This window comes from Lepidochelys kempii, chromosome 13 (assembly GCF_965140265.1).
Source record: "Lepidochelys kempii isolate rLepKem1 chromosome 13, rLepKem1.hap2, whole genome shotgun sequence".
NCBI classification, from domain to species: domain Eukaryota; kingdom Metazoa; phylum Chordata; order Testudines; family Cheloniidae; genus Lepidochelys; species Lepidochelys kempii.
In genome coordinates, this window is record NC_133268.1 from 37,071,053 (window position 1) to 37,091,122 (window position 20,070).

The 20,070-nt window shown below is 50.7% G+C and overlaps 1 protein-coding gene across 1 annotated transcript; it reads left to right on the forward strand.

The window, feature by feature from the left end:
- The first annotated feature begins 5,984 nt into the window (after window positions 1–5,984).
- Window positions 5,985–12,289, forward strand: LOC140897128 (duodenase-1-like). Its single transcript, XM_073309470.1, has 5 exons — window positions 5,985–6,150; window positions 7,322–7,466; window positions 9,217–9,352; window positions 9,637–9,891; window positions 12,143–12,289. Exons 1-5 carry the CDS (start codon window positions 5,985–5,987, stop codon window positions 12,287–12,289), a joined length of 849 nt encoding a protein of 282 aa, XP_073165571.1.
- The last annotated feature ends 7,781 nt before the right edge of the window (window positions 12,290–20,070 follow it).

The following is a 20,070-nucleotide window of genomic DNA, read 5'->3' on the forward strand; positions in this document are numbered from 1 at the left end:
CCAAGGGACTCCCCTTCCCTTGATCTCCCAGTGCTCTCCTCAGGGATTCATGCTAGCTAGCTAACTATGGGATGGGGTCATTTGTCTTAAGGTCAAGATTGTCACAGATGCCTGGGAGATGTGGCTTCTGTTAGGATATAGATATTCAGGCCTGCCTGTAAAGGCCTCTACTTTAAGAATTTAGGTATATGTTTATCATTTAGCTAGTAATAGAGGTATACAAGAAATAATCTGTGTAAGGGCCTTCTCTCACTGACAGTCTGAGGCCCTGTTCTTAGGCCAAGGCCTTCGGCTAAGCAGCTGAGGCAGCCATAAGCTAGGAAGCGACCGGTCACAGCCTCACATTCCAAACTAGTCAATATGGGGCTGTTCGGAAGGTGATCCGATCTACCACCTCCAGAGAAAGGGAAGAGCCTAGAAGATGTAAAAGGAAATTTAGTTTGATGGTTTTCTGTCTGGTAAGAACTCACTTATCAATAGACACAGCTGGGAAACCCTTATGTCTTTATAGATGTAGTTGTGAAATCCTCACTTCTGTATTGTTTTGTCATTATAGTCCCCACTTTGCTATTATTTGCATGGTCTCTGTCTGGTTCTGTGATTGTTTCTGTCTGCTGTATAATTAATGTTGTTGGGTGTAAACTAATTAACGTGGTGGGATATAATTTGTTAGCTAATCATGGTACAATATGTTAGGATTGGTTAGTTAAATTTCAGTAGAATGATTGGTTAAGGTATAGCTAAGAATATTACTATATAAATTAGGGGCAAACAGGAAGTAAGTTGGGATTCGAAAATAAGGAAAAAGGAACTTGGATTTAAGCTTGCTGGAAGTTCACCCCAAGAAACATTGAATTGTTTGCACCTTCGGACTTTGGGTATTGTTGCTCTCTGTTCATGCGAGAAGGACCAGGGAAGTAGGAGAGTGAAGGAATAAGCTCTCTAACAGCCTCCTAGTCATCATGTGAAACCAGGGTGTCCAGTACCTAAGGAGGAGATGGGCCAATGCTATTGCTGGGGGTTGGGTTAAACCTTGTTCTGGGTAAGGCCTCCCCTCTCATAGATGAATGGAAAGAAGCCGTTGTAGCCATGTGGGGAACCCACAATCAAAGTGCCTGACACAGGATCATGGGAAAGCTGGAGTAGACGCTGAACCATGTGGTTCCAGGGGTTTCCATGGGCATGCCTAGGAAAGGCAGGGGCCAGGGCTTTGCTCAGTGGAACAGCTGTTGACCATGTGCAAGAGAGAGGAGGGGCAGAGAGAGATAGAAGTCATGAGATAACCGAGCAGACAGTAACAGGAGTGCTGGCAATGTGGCTATGGGAGCTGGAGTATTATGTCTGTCATCTTAGCTGATACACCAGGGATCGAACTAGGGGCCTCCAGAGCTAAAAGCATGAGCCCCTCTAGAGCCTCTTGCCCAGAACAGGTCCCTGTGGGACCCTCCCTAGAAAGTCCCTTGGTTCCCTATTCAGGATTGCATTTTGTGCTCAGTTGGTGAGTCAGGTTTTCTTAACCCATTTCACATGGGCCATGTTGATGTTACACTTTCTCAAATGCCATCCAGGAGTCCAAATCTCTCTCTTCCCGCAGCATCGTTGCCTCTATCAACCAGCCTTACAATGTTGTCAAAAAATGACATTATCTTCATTTAACAAGGCCTGCTGTCCACGGAACCATGTTGATTGGTCTCAGTTATAGCTCTGTCTCTTCTGTTGATGGGGTCCCATCACACCCATCCTATCTAGCTCCATGTAGACCGGGGTGGGCAAACTCTTTGGCCTGAGGACCACTTCTGGGTATAGAAATTGTATGACGGGCCATGAATGCTCATGAACTTGGGGGTTAGGATGCAGGGGGGTGAGGGCTCCGGCTGGGGGTGCAGGCTCTGGGGTGGGGCTAGGGATGAGGAGTTTGGGGTGTAGGAAGGTGCTCTGGACTGCGACTGAGGGGTTCGGTGGGTGGGAGGGGGATCAGGTCTGGGGCAGGGGGTTGGGGCGCTGGAGGGGGGCAGGCTCAGGATTGCAGTTTCTGGCAGGGCTTACCTCAAGCAGCTCCTGGAAGCAGCGGCATGTCCCCTGTCTGGCTCCCACATGGAGGCATAGCCAGGCAGCTCTGCACGCTGCCCTGTCAACAGGTAATGCCCCCGGAAGCAGCAGCATGCCCCCCTCCAGCTCCTACATGGAGGCGCGGCATCGGCCAGGTGGCTCTGCATGCTTGCCCATCTGCGGGCACAGCCCCTGAAGCTCCCATTGGCTGCATTTCCCAGCCAATGGCAGCTGTGGGGTGGCCCTTGGGGCAGGGGCAGCGTGTGGAGCACCCTGGCTGCCCCTACGCATGGCAGCCAGAGGGGGGACATGCCGCTGCTTCCAGGAGCCATGCGGAAAGCCCCTGACACCGCTCCTGGTGGAAACTTGAAGGCCAGATTAAAAGTTCTAACGGGCCGGACACAGCCCAAGGGCCGTAGTTTGCCCACCCCTGACGTAGACCCATGATTGCTCATCTAGAGTCATGCCCAAACCATTTAAGATCCATGCCTGAGCAATGCAAATGCACAAATGTGCTACTGGATCCATTTAGGTCAATAATGGATCAATGCAATTCCAGTCTAGAGCTATCAGTCTTGATCAACTCACATCTATGCAAATCGATTCTAGATCCACCTAGACCCACACCATTAGTATCTAGACCCATTCACCAGCCATGGCCTGCTGGACCCACTGAGTTCTGCTGATAGCTACAGAAAGGGTCACCAACTGGGCTCCAAGGCCAGCATGGAGAGTTGGCTGGGAGCATCCAGGACTGGCCCCTGGGAGAAGCTGGAAGCAGGAATGTCTAGACCAGTGATGCTCCTGGCTCTGTCTATGTGAATCCCCACAGCAAGAGAGTGTCTCCACTGATAGGCCAGGGATCCATGATAGGGGGTAGGGCTGAAGCCCCCTGGGCAGGGGCTGATAAACCCAGTGTGGGCAGCAGGAGGAGGGGAGGCATCTGGCTCTGACAATGTGGTTGTGGGGGTTCAGAGACACCCTGGGCATCGGGGGGGGGGGGGGCTGGTATTAGGGAGATCAGAGTCACAACCTCTTTTATCCCACTCAGACGGGGGTGGGATCAGGGTGTGTTCTCTCACCCAGCATCGATACCAATCAGCGTTACCCACAGACCATGTAAGGGTAAGCTACGGAAGGACAGAAATTGGCACTTGGAAAGGAGATGGAAGCACTGAATTTCCATAGAAGGGAAAGCCCCATATCCCATTCCCCACCCCCCTGAGCCAGTCAGTCGCCTGCCCTGGTCCTGGATCGGAGCTTGCACTCCAGTGGGCCCTGCCCAGCACCTACACATAAGGATCTCCACATTCCTCCCCTGCATGAAGTGATGTCTCCAAACCTGCAAACTCTTTGTAGGGCTTAGGCCCCACCCAACAGGATCCAGAAGCAGGGGCTGCCTTTTCCCTGCTAAAGGCCATAGGGTGGATCCAAAAAGCCCAGTGGAAAAGCTCTCACCCTGGACTGCTGGGGGGCTGGGGGCATCTCCCATCGCTCCCTGTGCCTCAGTTTACTCACAGCCCTATTGGGATAAGGACATTCACTTGTACTGTGAGGCCTCTGCATGACAGACAGTCTCGAAGAGCTGGGTGCTATCACCATTATCGTGGGCAGCTCCCGACTGCCAGTCTGGAATGCCAATGGAAAGCCAAATACAGAGCTGGGAAAGCCCTCCTGGGCCCTCCAGTCTGACCCCATTAGAAACACACAAAGAGAACAGGAAGAAATTCCAGAGCCCCCTTTACCTGTCTACGCCAGGGGTTTCAGGGCTCTTTCCAGCAATTGCACCTCTCCAACATACTTACAGGCTGGCAGATTCTGTCCTGGGAAACAGACTCTGCAAAAGATTTGGGGGTCACAGTGCAGAAGCAACTGAACACGAGCTCCCAGTTCCACCCTGTGGCCAAAAGGGCAAATGCGATCCTGGGAATCTCGAGTAGGAGCAGGGTGGTTATTTTACCTTCGCATTTGGCACTGGTGCAGCCCACTGCTGGAATCCTGTGTCCAGTTCTGGTGCCCACAAAATTCAGAAAGGATGTTGCTGAATTGAGGAGGGTTCAGAGAACATCCACAAGAATGATCAAAGGATTAGAAAACCTGCCACCTAGTGGTAGACTCAAAGATTCAATCTGTTTAGTTTAACAAAGAGAAGGGGTGACGTGATCAAAGTCTATAAGTACATACAGAGGGGGAAATATTTAATAACAGGCTCCTAAGTCTAGAAGACAAAGGTCTAACACAATCCAATGGGTGGAAGCTGAAGCTAGATGAAGTCAGACTAGAAATAAGGCATACATTTCTAACAGTGAGGATAATTAACCATCGGAACAAGTGACCAAAGTCACTGACAATTTTTAAATCAAGACTGGATGTTTTTTCTAAATTATCTCCTCTAGGAATAACTGTGAAGCAGTTCTCTGGACTTTGCTTTGCAGGGGGTCAGACTAGATTATCACAATGGTCCCTTCTGGCCTTGGAATCTGTGAATTTAGGTGTGGGGATGGATGAAGGGATAGATAGGCAGGGATGGGGATGGATAGATGTACAGATGGCTGGGATGGATGGATGGATGGATGGATGGATGGATGGATGGATGGATAGGCAGGGATGGGTGGATGGATGGATGGATGGATGGATGGATGGACAGGTGGGGATGGGTGGATGCATGAATAGGCTTTTCCATCATAAAAATGACACTCACCCTCCTGCCGTAGTAAGCCCAACCTAACCTGAAACAATTACCCAGAATTAAATCAACATCAACAAACAAATTAACTGAATAAAATATGAGAGAGAAAGCGGGGGCGGAGGGTTTATAGATGGACAAATAGATTATGGACTTGGACTGCTGCTGAGACCCTAGACGACCTTTGGGGACTGAGCTTTATTTAAATCCTGGCCCTACAGTTTCTCTTGGAGGCAGAAGTTGCTGTCGGGTTTTTATCCTGCCTTTGGTGTCCTCGGCGCCCCACAGACACAAACCCAGGAGAACCAGGATCCTTCCTAAAGCAGCTTCTCTCCCATCCCAACTGGTGGGGAATTGTCCAGACAAATGTTATTTTGACCCAACAACACCCCCTCCTCCCCCCCGCACTCCGACCTCCCCATGTGAAACTGCAGCACCAGGAGTAGTGCCCCCCTTGGCCATGTGAACAGAGCCATGCTGAGCAGGGGCAGGGAGGAGTGTTTCCGGGGGGATCCTGGGATCCTGTGCCCAGGTCTGGGGTGAGCACTTTAAAAGGGCGGGCGGCAAACTGGAGATGGGGCAGGATGGGGCCAGGCAAATGATTGGAGTGCTAGAGAAAATGCCTGGCAGGGAGAGACTGAAAGCGCTCGCTCTGTGTGGCCTCTCCACAAGTCGCGTGGGAGGTGCCTGAAGGTCGGCGTCCAAGAACCGTCGTGGAGAGACAAAGCCGGGTGCTGGGGGCTCTTCAATCCAGCAGGGAAAGGCAGAGCAAGATCCAACTGGGGAAACTAAAGCCTGACCAAATCCAGAAGCAATGGAGGGCCCAGTGTGGGACAGGGGAACCAGCTCCCCAGAGCAGGGGGTTTCTCCATCTCCGGGTGGCCTCAGACCCCGCCTGGCTACCTTGCTGGGAGAGGCGTTCACAGAACACCAGTGACCGGGAACTGGGCAAGGTCTCCGGCCAGGGTCACTCGGGAGGGCAGACGGGTCGGTCGAATGGACCCTGCTGGCCTGAACATCTGTGGATCCAGGGATCCAGGGGCAGAACAGACCAGGGGGGATTCTGCCATCTGCAGCTGGGAGGCCTCAGCACTGGCCACGTCCCCACCTGAGGGCAGGGAGGGCACCAGTGCAGGAAGGAACCCCGCCCCCCTCTGCGATGCGGGCGGGGACGTGGCTCAAGGTTTCCTCTCCGGGAATCCCCACCCCTGACACATTGCTGATGGGAAATTTCTTGGTAGCCAGGTACATGACCCTGCACTTCCTGGGCCACCTCTTCCCAGCCTCCCCTCCCCACTGTCTGCTCTATATAAACCCCGGGGCTGAGACAGAGCCACCAGCCCCAGCTCCTGGATGTGCACCAATGAGGCTGCTCCTGCTCCTGTTCCCCATGGCCTTTGTCCCACTTCATACCGGTGAGTTGAGCTGAGCGACCGGGTATTTCCCGGCCCCGGGGGGCTCACACTGGGAGTGGGGCTGAGTGAATCACAGAGTTTTTGGTTTAGGGGCCGAACCGTAAAATCTGGGAAAAGCTGGGTTCCTCCCAAAATTATTTTTTTCATTTTTTCTCGCAGAAGCAGAAACCCTAAAAAGACAGCGTTTCAAAACAAAATGGGGGGTTGTTTGCTTTGGGGTGTCTCCTTCACCCTGAAACAGTTGGGTTTGTTTTTTTTTTTTGCTTTTTGCTTCCATTTTGGGGCCTGTGCAGGGGTTTTTCACCCTTATTGTTCATTAGCTGAGTTTTGAACTGAAATGCAATTTTGAAACAAAAATTGATCCAGAAACTTTTTTTTTCTTTTTCATTTGCTTTCAACTCCAAACTTTGGGGGTACTTTTTTATTTGACTTCAGGTCACTTTAGAAGGGGTTTTAGTCACTGTTAAAAAAAATAGTTTAAAAAAACCCAATTGCTCCATTTCTAAAGGAAGCACCATTTCAAACAGAAACTCGAGATGTTTCGTTTCCCAGTGCTCACACCAAAACTTTTCTACTTTTTCCTGGAAAAAATTAATCTTTTTTTCCAGCCAAAACAATGCACCGAATTCCACCTGAATTCACAGGTACTTTTGATGCCCCAAAATTGCTTTTTTTTAAAAAGCAAATTTGCCAATTGCTTATCAATTTTTGCCCAGCTCTAGTGGTAAGAATTGGGCAATTGGGGCTGTGGGCAGCGCAGCCCACACCAAGGGCAGGGGGAAAGAATTAGCCATCGGGCTCAGGCAGGTGTCAGGCGATGGGACAATGAAGCTGAGGGTTGATAGGGAATTCCTGACCTAGTTCTCTGAGAGGGGAGATGGCTGGGGGCAGCCCCACAGACCGAAGATGGATGGGCATGTATGGGATAAGGAATGGATGGATGGATGAATAGGTCCATGTGGGAAAAGGTAGATTTGAAGTGGGTACATGTATTATGGGATATACCGGGCTGGTTGGGGTGAGGGGCTGACCGAGTGGCAGGCTGGGCTAGGGGCCCGAAGGGGCTGATCCAAGCCAGCAGGGGGCTGAGCTAAGGGATGAGGGTGCGGGTTGCACTGGGCTCTTGGTCCCACTCTCCAGCTCCCTTTTGAACCCCTTCCTGTCTCTCCAGCTCAGGTCATCAGGGGCCAGGAAGCCCCGCTTGGCTCCAGACCCTACATGGCCTATGTACAAATAGGGTCAAAGGGAAGCTGCGGAGGGTTCCTGATCCAGGAGGACGTGGTGGTGACGGCGGCTCATTGTAACTGCAACCTGGGGTAAGAAACGCACCATCCCCCACTCCTGAGCCAGCCAGTCCCCTGCCCTGGGGCTGGATCAGGGCTGGTGCCCCTGGAGGAGAAAGGCCCCGTGTCCAATTTCCCACCCCCCGAGCCAGCCAGTCCCCAACTCTGGGATGGGACAGGAGCTGGCAATATGTTGTCCCAAAGACTAGAAGCATTTATGGGATGTGAAAAATACGAATTTCACTGGGTGCCTGTTAAATTTTAAAGCCCAAACCAACCAAACTAGACCTGCCCCACAGGGCAAACATCCCAGATGATGTTTTTAGTCAGTCCCATAAGGACAACCCCTGTCATTGAGTTACTTCACTCAGTTGAAACCTAGCCTCTTCTCAAGTCTTTTCCCTTGGCCATCACTTCTCAAACCCAGACACTTGGTTGTTCGTAAGCAATCAAGAAATCCCCCGATTGCCTTTGCGGATCTGAGCCCTACTGAACAGAACAACACTGTAGGCAATGGACATAGATCAGCGCTGGGGCCCAGCTGTTGCACCAGAGACTGATCCAGTCCCCACTATTTCCTGCTATTTTCGCTTACAATCGTCAGACATTAATTCTTTTCTGTCTGTATCGTGTTTCTTGGGGTCAAAAGGGGAACACCCAGACAGAGATTAAGGAAAGATGGAGGAGACTCAATCTCTGCCATCAAGTCTCACCACTACTTCTCCTGTCCTGCTAACCCTGGAGGAGGGAAGGGGCTGTCCAGAGGGGCTGGGCCAAGCATCCTGGTTCCCTTCTGGACTTCAACATCTTCGCTGATGCACTCAGCAGCCACTCATGCCCCACACTGTGACCTCTGTCCCCAGGGTCATTTGCACAGAGAGAGTTTGGCTTCCTGTTACTGCTGTCCATGGCCAGTAGATGGCGACAGTGCATAAAAACTCTTTGATCCTTTTCTTATTTGTATGTTTCATTCCTTCCAGCCACTTTATTTCTGTGTCAGCCCAGCCAAGGCATCTGGGATTCCCCCCCTTTAAACAATTTCTTTTAATATTTCAAAGTGGCACCCAGATTAGGGCCTTACACCTTCCCATAGATATTTTCCTTCTTCTGCCATATGGAGTTCAATGATTCATAGATTTCAAGATCTTTATGATCATTTTGATTGACCTCCTGTATAACACAGACCACAGAACATCTCCCAAATAATTCCTCTTGATCTACAGAAGATCTTTTAAAAAAATCTAACCGTGACTAAAAATTGCCAGTGATGGAGAATCCACGATGAACTTTGGTAAGTGGTTACAACGTTAGTTACAGTCCCTATTAAAAACTCACACCACAAAATAATCATTGAGAAAGAAATCAAACAGAATCCTCTATAGTCCCTCTGAATTTGAAATCAATTGATCTTGAGTTTCTCAGTATAAGGTGTGTTTTCCAATCTTCTGATCATTCTTGCGGCTCTTCTCTGACCCCTCTCCAATTTATCAACATCTTTCTTGAACCATGGACACAAGAACTGGACAATGGGTCACCCTGCATAGGAGAATAGTCCATTGGTCAGTCTTTTGGGTCTCTTTAGCCAACCAGAATGGAGAAGGAGGAAGTCCATCCACATGTAGGTGCATAAGATGGTCTCTATGTTACTCAGCTGCAAAACTGTGGGTAGAAATCTGCACAGGCCAGGAGCTGGGCTGGTGTCCCTTCCAGAGGGTCTGTGATGGCCCCACCCCAATATCCAATGGGCACTAACGCCCCCATATTTTCCCCTTGGTTTTTCCAGCAACATCTATGTCTACCTGGGAGTCCAAGACTTCAAGAAGCCAGGACAGAACTGGCAACGGATCCGGGCCCGTCGCTGGATCCAGCACCCTGACTTCAGCAATGAGAACTTTGATAATGACATCATGCTGCTGAAGGTACCAACACCAGTGACCTCATTCTGCTAGGGTACCACCCCCATCCCATCAGCCAGCCCCCAGTGACCTCGCACTGCTGCAGGTACCACCCCCATCCCATCATCCTTCCCCCAGTGACCTCACACTGCTGAAGGTAGCACTCCCGTCCCATCATCCCTCCCCCAGTGACCTCACACTCACTCCCTGGACTCACATCCATGCTCTGGCCGGGTGGTGCTGCCCCTTCCCAGCCCCAGTCCCGGCGCTGATCCGGGTCCATTCTCTCTCTCTCCTCCCCATGGCAGCTGTGGCGCAGTGCGGAGCTGACCGAGTGGGTGATGCCCATCCCCCTGCCGGAGGCCGATCACCACGTCAGCCCAGGCTCCGAGTGCAGCGTGGCCGGGTGGGGTCGGACCGGAGTGAACACCACCTCCGACAGGCTGCAGGAGGCGGAGCAAGAGGTGGTGTCGGACGGGCTGTGCGGAGAGCGGTATCGGCATTACGACCCCACCACCATGCTGTGTGCCGGCAGCCCCCACGCCAAGAAATCAGCCTTCCAGGTAAATACCCCCCAGCCCAGAGCCACTGGGGGTGCAGCAAGCTGCTCCAGGGGAAGGAGCTGGGAAGGAGCTGGTCCACCACCATGGACGTGCCCCTCCCATGCTCCACTGCGCCAAGAGGGGAGCCCATCGTGCATCATGGGAGATGCAGTCCAGCTGGGGAGCCCAGCACAAAGGGTGACTGTGGAGAGGTATCTCCAGCGTTAGTGCCCTTGTGCAAGGTGCTGGTGGAAATGGGCTGAAATTTAACATGGGCTCATGCACGTAGTGTCAAGAAACAAGAATTGCTGCTCTGAGCTGGGGACTTCTCAGCTGGAAGTGACAGGGAGGGAGGGAGAAATGGGTGTGTGAGTCAACCACAGGGTGACCATGGGCCACCATCAGGATGAGGCCAGAAGAAAGGCCCATGTGATCCTGGGATTGAGCAGGTCACGTGTCTCCAGTAGAGAGGGAGGGTTTAATGCCAGCGGAGAAGGCTCTGGGGAGAGCTCAGCTGGAATCCGGTGCAGAGTTCTGGGCAGCCCTGTTCCGGAAAGAGGAATCTCAGCTGGAGCAGGTGTTGAGAAGGGCTGGTGGGACGATCAGGGGAATGGAGAACCGGTCTGAGGAGAAAGGAATAAAATACCTGGGCTAGCTCAGATAGAAGATAGGCTGAGAGGGGTCTGATTGCTCTATAAATACATCGGTCTGGGGCGGGGATGACTACACCAGGCAGGGAGACGAGCTGTTGAAGCTAAAGGGTGAATCAAATGGGGACAAATGTGGCAGGGATCAATGGAAGCTGGAGATGAGGAGAAAGTTTCTAACCACCAGAGGGGGGAAGTTCTGGAAAAAGCTCCAACAGGAGCCTTTGGGCGAGGGGTACAACCTAACAAGGATGCAGACAGAGCTTGATAAGTTCATGGATGGGATGATATGACAGGACTGCCTGTAATAGCAGAAACTGCACTTCATGACCCAGTAGGGCCCTTCCAGTCCTGTGTTCCCATAAGGGCACGAGACACCTGAAATACACCTCCCATGATTAGACATGGTTAGGCTTTGCGTTTTTAGCAAAATGTTCCAGGAAAAGTGTTGATGAAAACGGGGAAACCCCCCTTCCCTACCACATGTTCTGACCATCTCTACTCTTCACCTTCACTCATGGCTCTACTGGTGAACTCAACCCTGAGGCCACCCAACAGATAGGACCCTGGGTGAAATCCTGGCCCCATACATGTGGATGGGAGCTTTGCTGATGATGTCCGTAGGGCCAGGTTGGCACTGGAGCTGAGGGAGAATCAGTGTTCCCATCTCTCAGGAAATGGCAACATTTCAATCTTTGTTTTCGAAGAAAAGTTGTTTTTGAGGAAAAGTTGAGATTTCAACATTTTTGGCAGAACAGAAATTCCAAAAGCTGGTTTGACTCAGAAATGTCAAAATGTTTCATTGCAACATTTTAAATGGAAATGAAACATGCTCAGACGTGAATAGATTGAAACGTTTCCTTCCATGTGAACAAACTGGAGAGAGTCCAGAGGAGAGAAACAAGAACAAAAAAATATGATCAGAGGTTTAGAAAACCTTATGTAGGAGGAAAAGCTAAAAGAATTGGGCATGTTTAGGCTAGAGAAGATGAGGCTGAAGGGGCTGCAGTTCCTTAGCAGCGCATTGCCTTCTGGGAGCTGTAGTTCAGGCCTCTATTTTCCCTTAGGTAGCCCCTGCCTGGACTATGTCTCCCACAATGCACTGAGTCATGTGATTCCCATGATGCCTCAAACAGCTCAGTCAGAAGCAAATCTGAGTTGCATTATGGGAGATGTACTGCTCCAGGGAGCCAAGTTCTTAGGAGAGAATGAAGACCTGAAGGACAACTCCCACAAGCCAATGCATGGTTAGGAGAAAGCAGTTTTACACCTTGTTGAACTCATTCCAAACTAAATGTTTCAGGCCATTTTTTAAAAGGTAAAATATTCTGATTCAGGTGGAACTGACCCGAAATGAAATATTTCCTTTCAATTTTCCTAAAGCAAAAATTTAAAATTGATTGTTTTCTGTGGAAAATTTCAATTTTGTAGAAACTGCCTTTTCCACATTCTGTGCAGCTCTAGATTTCCCTCTCTGCCAACCCATTTCCAGGCTGGTTCTGTTTGGCAGGAAGGGCTGGGCCTTCAGCTGCAGAGAGCACTTGTTCCACATGCAATCTGAGATCTCCGCTGGACAGGCTGGGCTGGGTAATATCAGTCACTGATGTTCTTCTTCTTATTGGCAGGGTGATTCCGGTGGGCCGTTGGTGTGCGACGGGGTGGTCCAGGGCATCATTTCCAATGGAGATCCGGATGGGCGACCCCCCAGCATATACACAAGAATCTCCAAATTCATCCCCTGGATCAACAAAACTCTGCAGAAACTGAGTTAAAGGAGATGCTCCCCTTTAAAGGGCCAATTTCACCATAATGGGCAATGTGCCTGAGTGGAACCCTGAGGTGCTTTAGATCAGAGTATTTGTTTCTAGTGTTAGAGAAATGCTGCGAGTGGCTCAGTCCTGAAATCCTTTTGTAGCTAGAAATACCCCATCAATGTTTAAATTTTGTTATATTGTCTCCCCAAGTGTCGAGTCAATGTTTGGGACCCTATGTGTGTTCCGGTTGGGAGCAGAAATTGACAATGGAGTCTGGTATTTCCTCTGATGCGATCTAGTTTATTTACAAGGAATATCCAAAGTCCCTGAACACAGCTGGAATCAAACAGCAGCAGACAGCTCCTCTATTCACTGTACAGAGCCTGCCTCTGAAGCCAAGACTCTGTGCCCAAATGGTTCTTCTCTTAGCTTTTTCTCAGGGCCACATTCCTGTGCTTCCAGGCTATGTCTGCCTGGCTTTTTACTTTGCGTCTGACTCGCTCCTGTCCCCGGATCTCTGTGTTTATGTTGTGTCTGTCCGATCCACATGCCCCATTACCCCAGAACAAAATTTGGTGACAACCTTTCCTCCTGAGTCATTCGAATTCCCACGTGTGCACAGGGTTTTACATCAGCTAAGGGGATTCTGGAGCAAGGGTTGTATTTTCTCAGCTGAATTGTATAGGACCTCTACAAATGCTGATCATTTGTACACCTAATCCATTCCTCAAGGGTTTTCCACCATCAAAATTCCGAGCTGCAGCATGTCCTTGGCTGGCTTAAAAACATTCTTTCACCCAAGCAGAGAGCAGGAATGGGGCCATGTGACTTTGATGGCCAACCTATGACCATGAAGAGTGGCTAGTCGAATTAAACAGCCCATGACAATAGCACATTGAAATGGTTGTGTGAAATTTCTGTGATTTTGTTTCACACATTTTGAGCTGGACCCAACTTCTGTTTGTTTTCAGCATTTTTTTTTTCTTTTTTCCTCTCCCCACCCCACAAGTATTTAATTATTTATTATTTATTATTGTGATACTGACAGGAGGTTGAAAAAACCCAAAGGAAGGGAACCCAGAAAGCATCGCTGAGATACACTGGGGCAAAAGAAAGAATTGTCTATTTCCAAATATTTGGAAAATATTGAAAACGGACGCTTGTTTGAAAAACAAATGGCATTTGAAGAGAAAAAAAGCCATTTTTCTAAATAAAAAATGTTTTCTCTGAACAATTTGCAAGGCCTTTTCCATTGCTGGCCTGTAGACTGGATGTTGTGTGTGTGGATGATACAGGGTTGGGGGAGGATAATGGGGCAGTGGGCAGGATGCAGGTGCTGGGTTGAGCCATACACAAAACTGGTGCTAAATAAAAACATCTAGGCCCAGATCCTCAGAGGTGTTTGGGTGCCTAACTCCCATTGAAATCACCGGGAGCCTGAATACTTTTGAGAATCTGGGCTCCTAGCTCATCCCTCCAGGAGATCTCAAAGCTCTTTACAAAGGGTGGTCAGGATCATTAGCCCCAGATGGGTAAACTGAGGCACAGAAAGGGGCCAGGACTCGCCGAAGGTCATGCAGCAGCTAAGCCGGGAACAGAACACAGATGTCCTGAGGTGCAGGCCTTTGCTCTGGCTACTTGGCCACACAGCTTCCCAGCTCACAACAGCCCAGTCAGGCCGTCCCACACACCATGGCCCCACAGCCCCTCAACCACACCGCTTGTTAATTTCAATTCCCATCCTGTGTTTTCTGGAATCAGGACAGATCTGATACAAACTTCTCCAGCACTGAATTCCCGCCTGACCCATGTCGTCTGGGGCAGGGGCTAGGTCCACCAGGGCAGGGGAGGTCTCAGGTTACAGGATGTGAGGATGTAACATCTGCAGGGCTGGAATTACACCCACCCCCAAATCCAGTGGCTGTGGAGCAAATACAGACAGTATTGATCTGTCTGTCTCCACACTCCCCTCATAGAATCGAAGAATTGTAGAATATCAGGGCTGAAAGGGACCTCAGGAGGTCATCTAGTCCAACCCCCTGCTCAAAGCAGGACCAACACCAACTAAACCATCCCAGCCAGGGCTTTGTCAAACCGGGCCTTAAAAACCTCTAAGGATGGCGATTCCACCACCTCCCTAGGTAACCCATCCCAGTGCTTCACCACCCTCCTAGTGAAATAGTGTTTTCTAATATCCAATCTAGACCTCCGCCCCGTGCAACTTGAGACCATTGCTTCTTGTCCCTCCATCTGGCTCTCTCTGTCTGGTAACAGGGGCAGTGCTCTGTTTGTCACTGTCTGGACAAATACCAGATTCATCTGAGCCAGAGGCATGACAGAGATTCCCAGAGCTTCCCGCAGATGCTCTGGGTCCCTCCACCCCGACCTGCTGCAATAGGAAAGCCACATTCCTTTGATAGATTCATCCATTCCAAGGCCAGAAGGGCCCACGGTGCTCGTCCTGTCTGACCTCTGCGTAGCCCTGGCCTTGGGACAGCCCTGAGCTAATCCCAGCTCGAATTACAGGAGAGCTATTAGAGAAATGTCCCGGCTTGACTTACACGTCACCAGGGATGGAGAATCCAGCCCAGGCCTTGGCAGCAGCGTCTCCGAGCCTGACACTGGCTCAGCCACCGAAGGGATTCGAATGGCCAATTCCTAGGCAACGTCATTCAGATCCCCTGGGCTGGGCACTCTGGCCTGGGGGTGCGGGCAGAGGAGATGGTCTGATGGTCCCCGCTGGCCATCACCTCTGCCGCTGTACAAACAGCTCAGCATCGACATGATAGAAACCTTCCCACGGTGTTTCCTTCTCTGTATTCAGGGCAATTCTTGTTAAACAGAGTCTGTCTCCAGCCGTGTAACAAACACCGGGGGTTCTCCCACCGCTTGGGAGGGGAGACCCCTAACTGCTGAGAGTTACCCTGCGGGTTATTGCACTGCTACGCCCCACTGACCCCAGCTGGGACCTGGCCCCATTGACCTCAATGGAGCTATGTCCCATTGCCCCAGCTGGGATCTGGCCCCATTCTCCCTAAATCCCCCACCCAGAACACAATGACGAGACAGATGAAAATGACATAATGCTTCTGCAGGTACCATGCCTTTGCATCTCCCTGCTCCGAGTGATGTCAGACTGCTAAAGGTACCATCCCATCACACCACCCCCCATGACCTCACAGTGCAGCAGGTACCACCCCCATCCCATCACCCCGCCCCCCATGACCTCACAGTGCGGCAGGTACCTCCCCCATCCCATCCCCCTGCCCCCACTGACCTCACAGTGCTGCAGGTACCATCCCCATCCCATCACCCCGCCCCCAGTGACCTCACACTGCTGCAGGTACCACCCCCATCCCATCCCCCTGCCCCCCATGACCTCACAGTGCTGCAGGTACCTCCCCCCTCCCATCACCCCGCCCCCTGTGACCTCACACTGCTGCAGGTACCACCCCCCTCCCATCACCCCGCCCCCCATGACCTCACAGTGCTGCAGGTACCTCCCCCCTCCCATCACCCCGCCCCCCACTGACCTCACAGTGCTGCAGGTACCACCCCCATCCCATCACCCCGCCCCCATGACCTCACAGTGCTGCAGGTACCATCCCCCTCCCATCACCCCGCCCCCATGACCTCACCATGCTGCAGGTACCATCCCCCTCCCATCACCCCGCCCCCCATGACCTCACAGTGCTGCAGGTACCATCCCCATCCCATCACCCCGCCCCCCATGACCTCACAGTGCTGCAGGTACCATCCCCATCCCATCACCCCGCCCCCACTGACCTCACAGTGCTGCAGGTACCTCCCCCATCCCATCACCCCACCCCCATGACCTCACACTGCTGCAATTACTGCCCCATCCCATCCCCCCCACCCCACAGAGCACATGGCATCACAGTGTTGCACAGTTGTTAAGGGGTTGCCCCACTTGCTCCCATCTGGCCCCATCCCCCTAGGACAAGATCCATCCCCCAAGAGGAGTTTGATTTCCCTTCTCTCTCTCTCCCCCATCATGGCTGAGGCACAAGGCCAATCTGACTGAGACTGCGGGCACCATCCCCCTGTCCCGGAGGGAGGCGAAGGAGGGGGCTGTGTGCAGCGTGGCCGGCTGGGGCCTGGCTAGTACTGAGGAAAACGCCAGCCTCCCCAACCATGCAGGAGGTGGAACTGAAGGTCATGAGAAAGGGCCTGTGTCTGTCTCAGGCTTTTCTGCACTATGCCCCATCCAGGATGCTGTGCGTGGGGGACCCCCAGAAGAGGAAGGCGTCATTCCAGGTGAGTGTGGAAAAGGGGTTCCTAGATCCTAGGACTCAAGGATGGAGGGTAGAAATTAGGGACCAAAACAGGCCAGATCCTAGGAATCAGGCATGGAGGCTAGAAAGCAGGGACAAGAAGTTGGCAGGTCTTTTAAATGAGGACTGGATCCCTATAATTTGGGACAGGAACTGGCAAGATCATAGAAATCAGGGACAGAAATCAGCTGGATGTTCAACATGTTCTGTAAATCAGGGACAAAAACCAGCCACATTCTGGAAATCCGGGATGGATCTTAATAGTGAGAGACAGATTCTAGAAATCACAGTTGGGAATCAACTGGATCCTAGAAGACAGAGAGGGGGATTCCTGAATCAAGAACCAGGAGTGGTTCCGAGAAATCAGCAGGAGATCCTAGAAATAAGAGGCAGGAGTCAACCAGACGCTGGAAATCAGAGTCAGAAATCAGGGATGGAAATTGAGCAAGTTAAAGAAATTGGGGATGGATGCTAGAAATCAGACACAGGAACTGACCAGATCCTATGAATCAGGGATAGGGGCCAGCTGGATCCCTGGCCCATGGGGTGGGAACCCTGGGGGTGGGAGAAGACCTGGGAGTGACTTGACCGTGAATCCCCAGGAAGCGGGGTATGGAGGTGGATTTCAGGACAGTGAATAGAGAAAGCAGCCCACCCTTTGCTTGGACATCAGTAACCCCACACCTTGTGTTTGTTTCTCAGGGCGACTCCAGGGGCCCCTGGTCTGTGATGGGAAGGCCTATGGCATTGTCTCCTAGGGCAAACTTCATGGTTCAGCACCCCTGATGTTCACCGAGGTCTCCAAATACGTCCCGCAGATCAAGAAAACTCTGCACAAGCTGAAGCCTTAGAGGGGAGCATCCATCTCCTCCAGCGTGAGTGGAGAGAGAGCTGGGTATTGCAGAGGCATGGTTGGCTTGCTGGGTATTGCAGAGGCATGGATAGATGGATGTGTAGCCAATGATTTTAGTTGATTGTTCATTTATTGTGTCATGTTATGATCAATTAACATGTGATGTCATATATAACCTCTGTATGGTAAATAGAGTTACGTTATGGTAAATAGAAGGATAAGATGGATCAGTAGTTAGAGGGAATAGTTATGTATTACGTATCTAAAAGACTAGGTAAGGAGGGCTTAAATACAAGGCCTACAGGCTGAGGCCTGTAACATTTTAGCTGAGCCATACTACGCCACAGGCTTAAGAAATGCTTGACATAAGTAAGTGAACAAAGAATGACCCTATGCCACAAGGTTATGGGAAAAGATGTACCCGTGGGTGATAGATGATAGATGGATACTGCAGAATATTGGACAGATGGACATGGCAAATGAGAAGACAGATGCATGTTGCAGAAGGATGAATGGATGGATGGATGGATGGATATTGCAAGAACATGGACAGATGGACATTGCAGAAGGATGGATGGAGGGGTGATTTGCAAAAGGATGACTGGATTGATTATGAATAGATGTTGAAGAAGATCGGGTGGATGGATGTGGCAGATAAGAAGACAGACAGCTGAATATTGAGAGGAAAGATGGGCAGAGAGCTCCTGGTGTTCCAGAGAAATGAACAAACAACCAGTTGAGCCTGCTGTGAGATCTCCCTCCAGTCAGAACTTACTCTTATTATTTTCCAAGTCTGCAGTCTCTGCCCTTGCCTTACAGATTCCATTCTATGTTTCTTCCCCACTATCTTTTAAAAATTCATATGGACTCCCTTTGCTGATATCCCAGTGCTTCCATATCCCATCAAACTCTGTAAGGATTTGCACGGAGCAGAGAAGGGGGTTCCCTAGCTCGTAGCTTTCTGCCATGTTAGATCATGATTCCTACAGAGGGCAGCTCACCTACTTACCAGATGAGTGGTCGGGGGTCACCAGTGTTGTCATCCGTTGGCTGTGTGTGTGTTTTCTGTGTGTGCTGCACCAGCTCTAGCCAGGTAGCCCGTACAGCAGATTTCTATCAAACTGTCCAAGAAGACCTCAGACTCGGTTCAGTGGCAAAGGCGCTCAGCCAGGTTTATTGCCAACAATGCACAGTATTAGTGCCATATACGTACTAGAGGTACACTCAGTACCTGTATGCCCAAGACTATGGACTCGACTCCATGAGGGACTTTCTACTCCCCACTCAGCTGAACAGGGACACCCGCTCTGTGACCCCTCTTTTATACACCGACACAAACAAATTATGTATTGCCCCTCTGACGTGGTTAGTTACCACCCTTTACCTTGTACTTGGTGGTTTGCTCAAAACATCTCTATCCATAGAATCATAGAATCATAGAATATCAGGGTTGGAAGGGACCCCAGAAGGTCATCTAGTCCAACCCCCTGCTCGAAGCAGGACCAATTCCCAGTTAAATCATCCCAGCCAGGGCTTTGTCAAGCCTGACCTTAAAAACCTCTAAGGAAGGAGATTCTACCACCTCCCTAGGTAACGCATTCCAGTGTTTCACCACCCTCTTAGTGAAAAAGTTTTTCCTAATATCCAATCTAAACCTCCCCCACTGCAACTTGAGACCATTACTCCTCGTTCTGTCATCTGCTACCATTGAGAACAGTCTAGAGCCATCCTCTTTGGAACCCCCTTTCAGGTAGTTGAAAGCAGCTATCAAATCCCTCCTCATTCTTCTCTTCTGCAGGCTAAACAATCCCAGCTCCCTCAGCCTCTCCTCATAAGTCATGTGTTCCAGTCCCCTAATCATTTTTGTTGCCCTTCACTGGACTCTCTCCAATTTATCCACATCCTTCTTGAAGTGTGGGGCCCAAAACTGGACACAGTACTCCAGATGAGGCCTCACCAATGTCGAATAGAGGGGAACGATCACGTCCCTCGATCTGCTCGCTATGCCCCTACTTATACATCCCAAAATGCCATTGGCCTTCTTGGCAACAAGGGCACACTGCTGGCTCATATCCAGCTTCTCGTCCACTATCACCCCTAGGTCCTTTTCCGCAGAACTGCTGCCTAGCCATTCGGTCCCTAGTCTGTAGCTGTGCATTGGGTTCTTCCGTCCTAAGTGCAGGACCCTGCACTTATCCTTATTGAACCTCATCAGATTTCTTTTGGCCCAATCCTCCAATTTGTCTAGGTCCTTCTGTATCCTATCCCTCCCCTCCAGCGTATCTACCACTCCTCCCAGTTTAGTATCATCCGCAAATTTGCTGAGAGTGCAATCCACACCATCCTCCAGATCATTTATGACCTTATCTTTAGGTCCAGATCATTTATGACCTTATCTTTATGACCTTATCTTTAGGAGGGGTCGGTGTGTCCCTGTATCATCTTCAGGGAGTGTGTTTAACTTGTATGGGGGGTGTTTACCTTGTATTAGGATGTTCTGGCACGATCCTTCTGAAATGTGTTTGTGTGAACACTTAGTGCCTAAGAGTGCTTGTGTTTTTGCAATGACAGCCCTGGTCTTGGCAAGTTCATGTGTCGGATGGGGAACCTGCAAGCAGGCATCTGCTTAGTTACAGGGCCTGAGTTTTCCT

What these genes read in the sequence shown, in the direction of transcription:
- LOC140897128 (XM_073309470.1), top strand. Translation starts at nt 5,985, where the DNA reads ATGACCCTGCACTTCCTGGGCCACCTCTTCCCAGCCTCCCCTCCCCAC. An exon ending in CATTGTAACTGCAACCTGGG is followed by an intron (nt 7,467 to 9,216) that starts GTAAGAAACGCA and finishes TGGTTTTTCCAG; the next exon opens with CAACATCTATGTCTACCTGG. An exon ending in ATGACATCATGCTGCTGAAG is followed by an intron (nt 9,353 to 9,636) that starts GTACCAACACCA and finishes TCCCCATGGCAG; the next exon opens with CTGTGGCGCAGTGCGGAGCT.